General features: G+C 32.3%; 1 protein-coding gene across 1 annotated transcript; it reads right to left on the bottom strand.

Moving 5' to 3' along the window:
• Positions 1-3,368: 3,368 nt before the first annotated feature.
• LOC105789793 (uncharacterized) lies at positions 3,369-3,945 on the bottom strand. The gene is made up of 2 exons (XM_052623307.1): positions 3,812-3,945; positions 3,369-3,687 (listed from the first exon to the last, which is right to left on the bottom strand). The coding sequence occupies exons 1-2, from the start codon at positions 3,885-3,887 to the stop codon at positions 3,533-3,535; spliced, it is 231 nt and encodes a 76-aa protein (XP_052479267.1). The 5' UTR covers positions 3,888-3,945; the 3' UTR covers positions 3,369-3,532.
• Positions 3,946-14,427: the final 10,482 nt, after the last annotated feature.

Below are 14,427 nucleotides of genomic sequence, written 5' to 3'. Positions count from 1 at the left end.
TAAAGCCCTTCGAGCAACAAGTGCTTTCTCACCATACTCCAAGTATTCTTCATATTCATCATGAGTATGCACATCATCAGCATCTTCCAAAGGAGGCATCTCATCTTCGTTATCAGACTCAAAATCAACCTCGCCATCTTCTCGAATCACCAAAGACTTTTTATTAGGGCATTCTCGAGCATAGTGACCCCTTCCTTGGCATTTGAAGCAGGTAATATCTTTTGGCTGCTTAATGGCACTAGGAGAAGTGAGCGAAGAAGATGGAGCTCGATTAGTAGAAGTAGAACCTTTAAATGAATTAGGCATACCTCTATCTTTGGAGTAAGTTTTAGGCTCATTTGGCTTGAACCGTGCATCTCTCCCATTCCACAATCTATCATCTTGTTTTTGCCAATTTCCTTTCCAAGCAGGATTAGAAACTGAACTAGCACCCCTCGATGTCCCATGCTTTCGTAATTGCTTTTCAATGGTGAGTGCGGTTTGAAGCATCTCTTCAACATCCATGTAGTGTTGTAACTCAACTCGATTTGCAATCTCAGGCTTTAGGCCAGCAAGGAATCTAGCCATAGTCACCTCAGCCTCTTCAACAAGATTGGCTCTAATCTGAATAGTCTCCATCTCTTTGTAGTAGTTATCCACAGATCTATCTCCTTGAACAAGATGTTGGAGTCTTTGATGGAGTTCTCGATAATAGTATGGTGGAACAAACCGTTTTCGTAAGATGCGCTTCATTTCAACCCAAGTAGTAACAGTTGCTCTCTATAAAGAATCCCGCTTTTACATAATTGATCCCACCATGTTAGTGCATAATTAATGAACTCAATGACGACGTATGTTACCTTTTTCTCATCGAGTAATTGTAACAAGCAAAGATTGCTTCCATCTTTTCCTCCCAATCAAGGTAAGCATCGGATCATTCTTCCCCGAGAAAGAAGGAAATTTTGGTTTGGGGTGTCATTGTTTCGTTCCACCTTTCTCTAGGTACATACTCGGACTCAAAGTCATCATCAAAACATGGTCCTCCTTCGTTTAAAAGTTCGATCGCGAATTTGATCGACTTATAAAGGCTTCGTTCAACTTCTTGTAATTATCGGCAATGTATCTCTCTTGAGTTGTAAGTTTTGCATCAAGATACTCCCTTTACTCTTGTATCATCCGGGTCATGCGATGTTCGACTTGAGTTTGCAACTTTTCATCTCTTTTGTAACAACTCGACCAAAGGATCGTTATCTCTTTTTGCTCATCCTCTTCATTTTTACTAGTTTGGGATCTAGTGATCGGCATGGTATCGTGAAAAATCACACAAACAGAACAAGAAAAATAATAATAATCTCACTCGTTAGCTCTCAAAAGAATAACTCTCGAATGATTCAAAACTTGTAAATATGTTTGGAGAGGGTTACTAATCAAGATCAAATAATGGAGGTGCAAACTTCAAAGAAACAATGAAGATCCTAATTGCTTTAAGAGGCCAATAAACTTGACGAAGCGGTTTGTAATGGAGGCTACGGATGAAGGAATTGTGCGTGCCTTTAATATCTGCTAACACAAGAAGAAACAAAGTGTTAGAAAACGTAAGAGAAACAAAAAAAAACGTAGACTGCAACGATCCCTAACTCTAGAGTCAAAGAAAAGCTTTAATAAGAAGAAAATTAAGAAAACTCTACCCAATTTAAAGGAAAACAAAAATCTAAACGTTTCGTGTCTTAAGATTTTCAAAAATTGAAGCTTTAATTATACTTGAGTCAAGAAAGAAGGGGAAAAAAATCAATTTTGGGAAAAAATAAAATAAAAATAATAACAATAATAGGAAAAGAAGAAACCTACGTATGAAAGGTAGGCAACTTTTTTTTTTTGCGCTTTTTTGCTTTTTGCTTTTTTTTTGCGCTTTTTTGCTTTTTTTATTTTTTTAAAGAATAAGAGGAGAATAAACACAAACTTCACAAAAAAGAGAATCAAAGAAACCGATGAAAAGTGTTTTAGGTATTTTGACTCGTTTCGGATTTGATTTTAGCTTCGAAAATAACATCGAATGGCCTGAATCTGATACCAACTGATGCGGAAACCCGAATCTAGATACAAGAGAAACACAAATTAGAAATAAAACGAGAATAAATAAAATTAGTTAAATAATAAATAAATAAATAAATAAAAAGGATAGATTTGCCCTATGGAACCCTTGGTTAACTTGTAACCAAAAAGGCCAATGATTGAGCGGCTCCCTACGAAACCCCTAGAAGAAGAACCTCTAGAAACACCGATGAACGGGAAAGAAATTTGAATATTTGCAACTCCGAAATACCCTCGAAAAATAACAAACTCCAAACTAAATAGCAAGAGAAGAATCACTCTACTCTAAAAAAAATTTGCCTCACACAAATTTGAAAGAAAACAAATACTCTTCTTTTTATTCCCCCTTCAATGTGTAGAAAACAAGCCTATTTATAGGCAAATTACAAGAGTAATTGAATCCTAATAAAACTCTTTCAAGAGTAATTGAATCCTAATAAAAACTCTTTAAAGAGTAATTGAATCCTAATAAAACTCTTTAAAATTATCTAAGAAAATAAATAAATAATAACCTAACCAATAAAATTACTTAACTCATAAATGATGTGTCCCAACCAATGAGAATTAAGTAAATAATAATAATAATAATAAGATACATAAAAAATTAATCCACCAATTTATGGGCTTTTACTATTCCAAGATTGGTCCAGTGAATTGCATTCCCGTATTTATCAATGTCACGAACATGATGAATTAAATTTGTCGCAACAAAGTCTTGGACAAAAGCATTCATCTTTGATTTTAATTGTCGTGCCTTGCTTCGAGTGATTGGACCACTAGGAAAGACAACCCTTTGAGTGTCACCTCCTTGACTCGTATCACTCATCACTTTTATCTAAGCTCAATCTCTCATCATTTCCACCATTAAACCCTAGTGAATCAACTGGTGATATGTAATAAAAACTTAAAAAATAAATTCAACTGACTTCATTTTTAATGTCATATTATCATTTGGTTTACTGACACTATATATGAATCTTTCTTATTTGCTGCTTTCATTTTATGTGTTTCATAAGAAAAAAGGAAAAGAACTTTTAACTTATGTCGCTGTTGCTGCTATTGCACCAATATATAGGCAGATTTATAATCAGTTTAATGATATTGAAACATAGGTATTCTTTTGTATCCATTACTGAAGACTAACATGTACACAATCCAAGGCTTTCTCTATGGCTAGTTCATATTGATAACCTGCATGACTTTTTATATACAAAAAAAGAAAAAGAACAAGAAAAAGAAGCTAAACCCTAGAGACTGTGAATGCTTATATATAAGCATATAATATATAAATATATATGTATACCAATTCTTGATTCTCATATATGTGTAAATCATTTCTTTCATTACTTCATCCTTTCTACTATGTATAAATGTATACACTCAAACAAAAGCAGGTCCAAAGTGAAAAGAACGAAAGAACTGAACTACCTAGCTAGTACTTGTTTTTACAAAATTTTGCCAGTTAATTATGGATCGGTGGCTTTCTTGTTGCTGGAGTGTAGTCCATAGATACTAATTCATCAACACTAATATTAGGTTCTCCATGGTCTTTTGTTGATGTAAGCTCTTGATGATCATGGGGTTTTTGAGTTTCCTTGGCCACCGGTAGATTTCGTGCTGAAAAAGGAAATTAACACCAGTATGGAGTTAAATCTCTTAACAACCCTTACTCACTATCCCTTATCATAAAAAGAAAAAAAAAACAGATAGATAGTTGATGAGTTGGAGATTGAGGATTTACCTGTAGCAGTTGTGGAGATGAAGAAGAAGAGGAAAAATGCAGCAAGAATAAGATGCTTGCAAGGAACCCTAGCCATATTAGAATTTCTTCGTTTTTTTCTGCTTTGGTTTATTACAATATTTTGGGTGTGAACAAACATGGGTCAAGTTGGTTGGTCTTATATAGAAAGGAAACTAGTACTGGTTATCTACATATTGCATACATGGATTGACAAGTGGTGCATTAATCGAAAATGACATCAAATTTTGTAGTAAGGCTAAGCGAGTAATGTGGCCTCTTAGAGTCAACATCAATGTCTCCTGCTGTCTGGCATGAAATACTAATATAAGGCTCAGAAAAGAAAGGCTCCACAGTTTAACAGCACTGAAGGTGTCATTTGGACTGTTATGTTTAAGTTTGCATCTTCATGATTGAAAGCAATGGGGATTTTATCATTTTACATCCACCCTTATTTACGAGTTAACTTGAAACTGATCAGTAAAATTACTTAAAAATAAATTTTTAATTAAGTAATACTAAATATTAAGAGATTAAACATGAGACTAATGAAGGTTTTAAACATGAGACTGATGTTAAACTACTGCAAATCGTGTTGATATATTTTTCTAATAATTCTTACGAAGAAGAAGAAAGAAAGAGTAAATAGGCTTACGAGATCATGGTGTATAAAAACTAGTTGTAATGATAAAGTTGAAGGTTTAAATATTACAGTGTTAGGTTATTTATTATTTATCGGTTATTTATTGATTTTATATAAAATTTATATAAAAGATAAAAATAAAATCTTTACAATAATATAAATTGCTTTTTAAAAATATAAGTTTTAGTTATTTTTCAACTGAATAAATGATAATTTTATTTAGAAATAACTAAAATCATTCTTTTACAAAATAGCAAATATAAATTTAAGACACTATTGTTGGAGTATTATTTTTCCACATGTTTTACTCATGGGTTAGCTATAAACTTATCATACTTGGTAATTTTTAACCACTCATATGACTTGTTCGTGGCAGAGAGCTTATTTAAGATGTTTTACTTTTCATAAGAGTTTTTATTCATATTTCTAATTACATGTTTAAATTTATATTAATTATTCTTTATTTTATGTCTAACTTTTTAAAACATATATATTAAATAAGATTTTTCCTCATTCCTCATGGTATTACATTAATAACCAAACATAACAAACAAATTATAAAATATCAAATTTACCATTCCAATCAAAGCTTCAATTTTTTATTTATTATATTGATCGTTTTTTACCTATGTTGAGAGTGCCATAATCTAATATTAATATAATGCTATTGATTGAATTGACTTTACAAATTATTTATTTCTTTTAAGAATTTATAAAAAATTAAATTTACTAGAATGTACGATATTGAAGTTTGAAGCTTGCATCTTAAGTAAAAAAAATATCAATCACTACTTCAAAATATATTGTACTTCCAATCTTACAAAATAAAATGGTTTGTTTTTACTTTTCACTAATGTCACATTATTATATGAAACTTTGGTTTAATTTTTCGTTGTTTTGTTGGTGTCGTCTTATCAATTTTGCTTACTCTACTTGCATCAGGAATAAGGACCAGGGAACAACTTCTAGCACTGACGGGTTTGTGTACCTAATTTTCTATGCACTTAAAGTACAACATTAATGGTTCTGTCACTTGTATTTTTCACTTTTCTATGGTATTAATATTCAGTATCCGTGTATCATATACGAATGTAGATTTACCCTTAAATATATTAAAAGAATTATATAGTGGCATCATCATTCAACCATACAAAAATGATTATAAAAGGAATAAGTACTCTATTGAGGCAAGTATCTCACGTAGTGTAGTGTCAATGGTAGCTGTTATTACGGTTAACACCGTGACAAGCTAATTTAACTTGTCATTTTTGGAGTAGACAATTTTTGAAGTAAAATCTTTAGGCTGTGAATCATGTTATTGTGGAAATATGAAAGCTCATCTATGAAGAACGATCCATTCAAAGCAGCATATCTTGAAAATCGGATCGAGTCAAATTAAGAAATCAAATCTCTTGAGTTATGAAAATTGGATTAGGATTGAATTGAAGACTTATCTCAAACATTCTTAATTTATCTTGGACTTTATTATTATATTGTCTATGTTATTTTAGTGGCAGTTTGATAGAGGAATTGATTGTAATTAATCTAGCATGTTAGCAAGCCTCGAAATCTTATATATTTGAAGAGACTTGTATAGGTTTTGTATCAAGAGTTTGAGCACTTAGAGGTGAGTGATCTAGTTCTTTAGGTACAAAGGTGAAGTTGCTATACTAGGGTGTGATAGGATTTAAATCATTTGTAGCATTGGGTTTAAAGATAGTGGATTATGTCATTGAACTAAGCTCTACAGACATAATGAAACCAAACTACATAAATAAATTGTTGTGTTCTTCTTTTTTCTTTCTTGTTACCGTGCCACCTTTAGTAGGCACTGCAACCATCACGTCTACTCAAAAACTCTATTTTCTTATCAATTAACAACTATAAATTTTAACAATTAGTATCAGAGCTTCCCATGTAACATCCTTAAACAACCTTTGGTTTTAATCATAACTACATCAACCAAACATATTATAAAATACCGAGCCTTTTAACGTGAAGATAGATATCGACCCAAGGACCTGTCTCTAGTTACTCAGTTGGGCCACTATTTCTTTTGAAGCTCATTGTGTAGCTAGCGAAGTAATCATATGCTTCTCATGCTTTATTACCAAATATATTCAAATAAATACATGTAACACCCCATACCCGACCCGGGCTTCGTAGTCCTACAGAAAGTCTTCCTTCAACAGCAAGCCTGAGAAGGAAAGAGTAACTGGGTAAGTTTGAAAGGACTTAGTTAGTTCCATGGAAATCTTAAGTAAAAATACTAATAACACACTTCAATCTTGCAAAAGAATCACTAGTAACCATAAAATATGCCTCCTAGCGTATACAAAACTCAGATAGACTCAATGGGCCAATGACATGTCACATGGGTGAATTCTATATGCCAACATAATCATAACACAAACATTCCATTTTCATGCCAGTCATATACCCAGAATTCAGAGTTAGATTCATATTAGATGTTTTCGTTTCATTCATATACATTCTCTCCTTATAGCTCCCCGTTTCAGAATCATTCAGTAGCATGTTTAATTGTGTTATGCCAATCCGATTTGCAATATATATCTGCCCTACCAAAGGCTAAACAACATATTTCCTTTAACTCCATTTGCATTGATTAGTTTATATCATATCATTCATTTCAAAAGCAAATGTAGTGGCTTAACATGAAAATGGCTCATGCTTCTTATCCCAGACGTACAGAACCTGGACTAATGACTCTGGACAGACAACCATTATACACACACATATATTTATCATCCTTTACAGAGTAAGAATATTTACCTTACAATATTATAAAGTAAAGATAATCACAACCCATGGAAGAAAGAAGGAACTCACCAGAAAAATGGAACTCACCAGAAAAATAACAAAGTCTAAATAATAGGTCCTTTGCCTTTGTCACTCAGACCTTTAGTCTCGTTTTAGCTAAAAAATAAGGATATTTGAACATATCAGATTATTACTTCATCGAATCTGAACATGCATGCATGAAACATTAACACTTATTTTACCAAAACACGTTATATAGTAACCATATACCGAAACTTTGCCAGATAGTTGTTACATTCGTGGTATGAGAATAGTGGAGAAGACTTTTTGGTTAAAAATTGGGAACGATAAGGATTCGTCTATTCGAAAACATAGGTGGGAATTCAGTTTAGGGTTTATTATTATAAATATGACAAATTAGCTCGATTTTTAAAATTTTAATTTTTCGATGTGCAAGAAAATCATTTTTGAACTGGATTTTTCCAAAATCTATTTCTAACATAATTTCATGATCCCTAATGTAACATTTATTCAATTTGATCCCTAATGTAACAAAGTTAACAAACAAGCTAAATTAACTTTACAATCTAACCCTTCTCATATTCTAAGCTTAAAATCTATCAATTTCAAGCCTAATTCTTCAAGAAATCGACAATGAAAACTTTCTAAAATTTTAACAGTTTCACAGATTGATACATAAGCTAGCTAAATCAAGCTGTAACACCCATAACCCGTTTCCGTCGCTGGAATAGGGTTATAGAGTATTACTGTACATCTCGAAACTTTTCATATCAATTGACATCCAATTATCAAATAAATTTCATAAATACATATATGATTTAGAATGAAATAGAACCTACATTTATAGCCTTAAATCGAGCCTTCGAAGTCTTAAAAATAGGTTAGGAACATTCAGGGACCAAATTGGAATAAATCAGAACATTCAGGGAAAAATTAAAAATTTTCACTATAGGGGTCACACGGCCGTGTGGCTATCCCACACGCCCGTGTGTCTACCCTACATGCTTGTGTGCTCAACCGTGTAACTCAATTACTTGGGCGACATGCCTGTGTCTCAGCCCGTGTACTAGCTTGTGTGAACCCTACACCTAATACAGTCAGGACACGCCCATGTGGGCTGCCCGTGTGTGACACACAACTGTGTGTCAACCTGTGTCCCAGGCTGTATGTGTGTAAAAATGATCAAATCCAAGCCTATTCTTCATGCAATTGGATAGGTATTTATACCAGCTCATTTAACATATTCACAAGTCTATAAACACATTTTAAATCAACTAAAACATGCGATTTCCATTCATCTAAAACTAACCAAAGTATCATGTACCAAACACATTGTAATGCTCATGCTACTCATTATCAAACAACTATCTATAATCCATAATATACACCAACTAACACATTCCAAACACATCATTCCAACTTAATATGACACTTACCATCTTGACCTCCTACTCAAGTTTACTTAAGGTTAATAATCATACCACAAAGACTACTATTCATTCATCAAGTACAAAACATCACACATAGCCATGAATTATAGCATAATAACCATTTGCCCTATTATATACCTTATAAGCCAAATGTTTACAAAATCTACCAAAAGAGTCCTCGGGATAGTGTGATTCCGCGAGTTGATCCGATCTCCCGACCACAAAATGTAATCTATAAAATAATGACAAAGCACGAGTAAGCTTATTTGAAGCTTAGTAAGTTCGTTAAATAAAACGATAAAATTTACCAAATTTAACTTAACAAATCAAAATATAAAATTAAATAACAAAGTTCCTGTCAATTACAGCTCCCATTAGGTGAGTATTATACAATACATTAATTCAAATCATATTCCAAAGTCATCGTTTAGTAAAATCTCATTTTAGATAATTTCAGGGTATCACTCATTCGAGTTAATTTCAGAACTTTGATCGGCTCACGATGTTGCTCACACAAGCTACAAGGAATCCACAAACACATGCAAGATCTCAAGCCATTGCTACGGCCTGTATCACCGGTACATAGTACCTCCTAAATAATCACCGCTTAACGCCAAATAGATAACACCAGCACAAAGCCTGCTAGGCACAAAGCCTGATAAACACACCGTCACAAAGCCTACTAGGCATAAAGCTTGATAGATAACACCAGCTCAAGGCCTGCTATTCAGAAACATCACGTGTTCACCATATTCATTTATTATTTATTCTCAAATCATTCAATAGTTAAGTTGAACATTGGATCTAATTATAATAAACATGTAATATATATGGAATCATTGTAACATAAAAGAAATTTTACTAATTTACCTGACTAAACTGTAGCACGATAAGGTACAAGGACTATTCTGTAACTTTTTTATGCCTCGATTTTCAACCCATACTTGATCTAGAATAATAATTTCATTCAATCAACGAATTCCAAAATTAAAATTAACTCATTTTATGCAATTAAGTCTTTTTATATTTTTACAAAGTTACCCCCAATATTTTACTTTTATGCAATTTAGTCCCTAACTCAAAACATGCAATTTAACCATTTTTATTCAAATTTCAAATTTTCCAAATATTAAAGTGCCTTTCTACAACCCATTTTTGCAATTATTTCACATCAAGTACAAGTAACTTGTCATTTTAACATTTTAGGCCTTAAACGTTAAAATCATAAAAAACTACTTTACAAAATTGTCCTATTTTACAACCAAAATTAATAATCCATCATAAAATTCCAAGAATATACAAAAATCATCAATGAAATAATTCACAACATTCAACAGTTTTACAAATTAGTCACAGGATTAGCTAGATTGAACTAATACGAACTCAAAAACATAAAAATTACTAAAAACATGCGAGGTTTACTCATTCAATCAAAGAAATCAAGCTTGGCCGAAGCTTCCATGCCCTAGCTATGGTGTTTCGGTTCTCTCCTTATGAAGAAGAAAGGAAATGCTAATTTTATCTTTTAATTTCTTTAATTTAACTTGCATTTTTAACTATTTACTAAATTAACCCTTAAATATAACTTATGAAATTACTAAATTATGTCCATATTTGTCCATCAAATGAGATTATGGTATAATTACCATCTAAGGAGGGTTTAATTGCACAATTGGTCCTTCAATTATTTTTAATTAATGATTAATTAAACTTTATTTCAATTTAATCCTAAACTAATTGGGACTAAATGAACAAATAGTCCAAAAGTTAGTGGGTTTAATCATGTTACCACCGCTTGGACTTTTTGACCATGGTCTAATCACCATTTTGGCCCCTTTAGTATTTTAAATCTATAGCGATTAACTTTGACTTTTTTTACAATTTAGTCATTTTACCTAAATTAAGCAATCAATCATCAAAATTACCGGACCAAACTTCAATTCACCTATAATATGACTCTGTAATTATTTAATAAAAATATTTACAGCTTTAAAATATGGAAACGAGGTCCTAATACCTCATTTTCAATAACCATTTGACTTTTGAACCGAACCTCTTATACTAACTTTTAATTCATTTGGTTAAAGTTCCTCAAATCAAAATTCATTATAAAATTACTATTGACTCATGTAATTAAATACTAATTATACGAACTTACTCGTCGAATTTGTAGTCCCGAAACCACTATTTTCATCACCACTAAAAAATAGGCTATTACACAAGCTCTCATGACCTCAAATCTATAAAAATTACAAGAAAATGACTTGAATTTACTTACCAATCAATGATCGAATGCCATGAAAATTTTCTTAGGTTTCTTCTTTTTTTGGATGACAATGGTGGAATGAGGAAGATGATAACATCTTTCCTCCACTAACTTTATATATGTCCTAATTAGGGACTAATTAATCTAACTTAATTTGGTTTAATCATGGTTTACTTACATTAATTTAATTATTAATTTAACTTAATGGAATGACATCATTATCCACTAACTCCAACTTTAAAATGATTTAATTATCATTTTAGACTTTTGGCTAATTGCTATTTAGATTCCCCAAGCCTTTTGTTAATTGGAACTCAATAACGATTGAACTTTACAATTTATTCAACAAAATTACTTGACCAATCTTTAATATATTTCTATATTAACTCCATAAATATTCATATTTAATATTTATGGACTCAATTTACAAAAATGGGGTTCTCGAATCGTATTTTATGGTACCACTAAAAATCGGGTCATTACAGAGCAACCACCTCATTGTTGACTTCTTCTTGAGATTCCAATATACTCATTACAGTCTCCAGTTGACTAACCTACTTCTCTAGATTCTAAATACTCGCTCTTGTCTCCTATTAAAATTGTTGTATATTAATTGCAAGTGATTTAACAATTTCTTCAAGAGGCATACCTAAATTTGAAGATGATGGTTGTGTTGGAGGAAACAAATTTGGTTCAGAGCCAAAATCTGAATAATCTATCCATTCATGATCGTAAGTATTGATATAGGGATCATATCTCTATTGTGACCAACTAGAAAATCATTCAATTTCATTGACACACTCATAGGAATCTTCTTGGGATGTGGGACACATATCAGTATGGTAACCATAATCAACATAAATCCCACAAGCCTTCACTTGTTGAAAATTTTCTAAAGCCAATTGCCGAACAAGAGAGGTTAGGTCAGAAATTCAATTCTTAAGAAAGGAAATATTTACCTCATTCACTCTTGTAAGGAAGTCTTATCTGTATTCGAAGTGGTGTGAACTTACAATATTGATCAAAGGTTAAGGATGCTAAAAATAAATACGACTACTAAAACTAGTCTCTGACAATGACACCAAAATTTGGTGGTTGTCAAAACCAACAAAAATAAATTTCCTACTCAATATAAATATTTGTAGATAGTGATGAGTAAGTTCAAATCCACAAAGACTAGTGATAATTTTATTCCTTTAGTAAAAACACGTAGAATAAATGTAAAAAGGGAATTTTAAAATTAAAAACTAAATTTTCAATTAAAATTGTCAAAAGAAAGATCGTAATTAAAATTTAAGAAAATCAATATGATGAAAACCTAGTGAAAGGAAAAATCTCAGTTTTGATTCATGGGTTTGATCATCAATGCAGACATAAATTCCAATATTCTATGATGAAATTGGTTATAGTTATCGGTGAATGTTAAGCAACCAATTTCTTCTTACCTTCTTGATAACCAAGGCAAACTTCATTAATTATTTCCTTTATCAATAAATAATCTTATAACAAATGCATAGAATTTAATTTACAAATAGCATTAAGCATGAAAGAGACCCAATTCTAGTCGAGAAGCACACAAGCAAGGTTCACTCGAACTAGGTCTCATATCCACATAACAATAAATTACATATTTTCACATACACAACCTGTAAAACAAAATGATGAACTCAACAGAGAAATGCAACACAGTGCAATCTGTATTTCTCATAACTTAGAAAGCAAATAGCAGTGGCTTTAAAGAGCCTTACAAAAATAGAAAAGCTAAAAAGAAGCTAACATATCCCACTAACTCAGGAAACTAAAAAATTGAAACAAAGACTAATTCAAAAATAATAACAAACTAAGATATGCTCCTAATAATTAGGAACTTATTCAACAAACATAAGACTTCTTCAAACCTAACAAAACCCTCCCCTAAACTAAACATATCAGCTGTATGTTAGTTTATATAACTGCAACTTCAAACGCCAAGTGCTTCTTTGAGTTTTTCGAATTGATTGAGCTTTAAATGTTTGGTCATAATATCAGCTACTTACTCACCAGTTCCGCAGTACTCCATGCTAATTGATCCATCAGATATAAGATTTCTTAGAAAGTGAAACCTTACATCAATATGTTTACTTATTCCATGAAAGACTGGATTTTTTGCAAGCTTAATGGTAGAGGAGTTATCACAAAGAATTTTGACTGATTTGTTTTGGGTACCTTTAATTTGCTTCCAAATTCGCTGCATCTATACACTTTCAAGCACATGAGGCAACAACTACATACTTTGCTTCTGTAATTGACAGAGTAATAATGGGTTGCTTTTTTGATGCCCAAGCTATTGCTCCTCCACTTAGCATAAAGACATAGTCTGAAGTACACTTTCGATCACTCAAATCTCCAGCATAATCACTGTCTGTGTATGCCATCAGTTCATGTGTGCAATTCTTCTTGTAAAGAATGCCAAAATCTGGGGTAGCTTGAACATATCTTAGAATTATTTTAGCTACCAACATATGTGCTTCCATTGAATTTGACATGAATCTACTGATCAGACATACATTGTACATCAGATCAGGTCTTATGACTGTCATGTACATCAAACTTCTTACGATTTGCTTGAATAAGGTTCCATCGACTTGTGCTCCTTCTTCCTCCTTTAACAATTTGCTTCAGAAACTATTGGATTCCTGACTCCGTTGCAAGCCCCCATTTTGAAATTTTTAAGAACTTCATTGGCATATTTCTTTTGGTTGATGAAGATCCCATTAGTGCCTTGATATACTTCTATTCCCAGAAAGTACTTCATCTCACCTAGGTCAGTCATTTCAAACTTATTTTTCATTGAGTTTTTGACACCTTGCATCATTAACAAATCATTACTTGTAAAAATGAGATCATCAACGTAGAGACTTACAATCAAAATCTTGTTATCCTCACGCTTCTTGACAAACAAAGTGTGATCGCATCAGCTCTTTTTGAAACTTTCTTTGATAAAGTATCCTTCAATTCTGCTGAACCATGCTCCCAGAGCTTGTTTTTAGTCGTAGAGAGCCTTCTTCAATTTTTACACTTTGTCCTCTTCTCCCTTCACTTCATAACCTTGTGGTTGAGCGACGTATACATCTTCACTAAGTTCACCATGTAGAAAGACACTTTTGACCTCGAGCTGAAAGACTTTCCAGCCATTTCTTGCTGCAAGAGCTAATACCATTCGTATAGTATCCCATCTTGCTACAGGAGCGAACACCTCATTATAGTTTATCCCTTTCTCTTGAACATATCCCTTGGCCACTAGTCTCACCTTGCACTTATTAATTTCTCTATTTTCGTTCAATTTTGTCCGATAGACCCACTTAACTCCAATCACTTTCACATCGGAGGGAGCTTTTAGCAACTTTCATGTATGATTCTTCTCTATTGCTTCAATTTCAAGATCCACTGCCTTCCTCCAATCTTTTGATTTTACTGCTTGTTCATAGGATAAATGATC

The sequence above is a fragment of the Gossypium raimondii genome, chromosome 2, assembly GCF_025698545.1.
Source record: "Gossypium raimondii isolate GPD5lz chromosome 2, ASM2569854v1, whole genome shotgun sequence".
Lineage (NCBI taxonomy): Eukaryota > Viridiplantae > Streptophyta > Magnoliopsida > Malvales > Malvaceae > Gossypium > Gossypium raimondii.
This window is presented reverse-complemented; position numbering and strand designations above follow the sequence as displayed.

Excerpts from the sequence above, each read along its gene's own strand:
- LOC105789793 (XM_052623307.1), bottom strand. The coding sequence starts at position 3,887 with ATGGCTAGGGTTCCTTGCAAGCATCTTATTCTTGCTGCATTTTTCCTC. Across the intron at positions 3,688-3,811 it reads CATCTCCACAACTGCTACAG|CACGAAATCTACCGGTGGCC; the intron begins GTAAATCCTCAA and ends TTCCTTTTTCAG.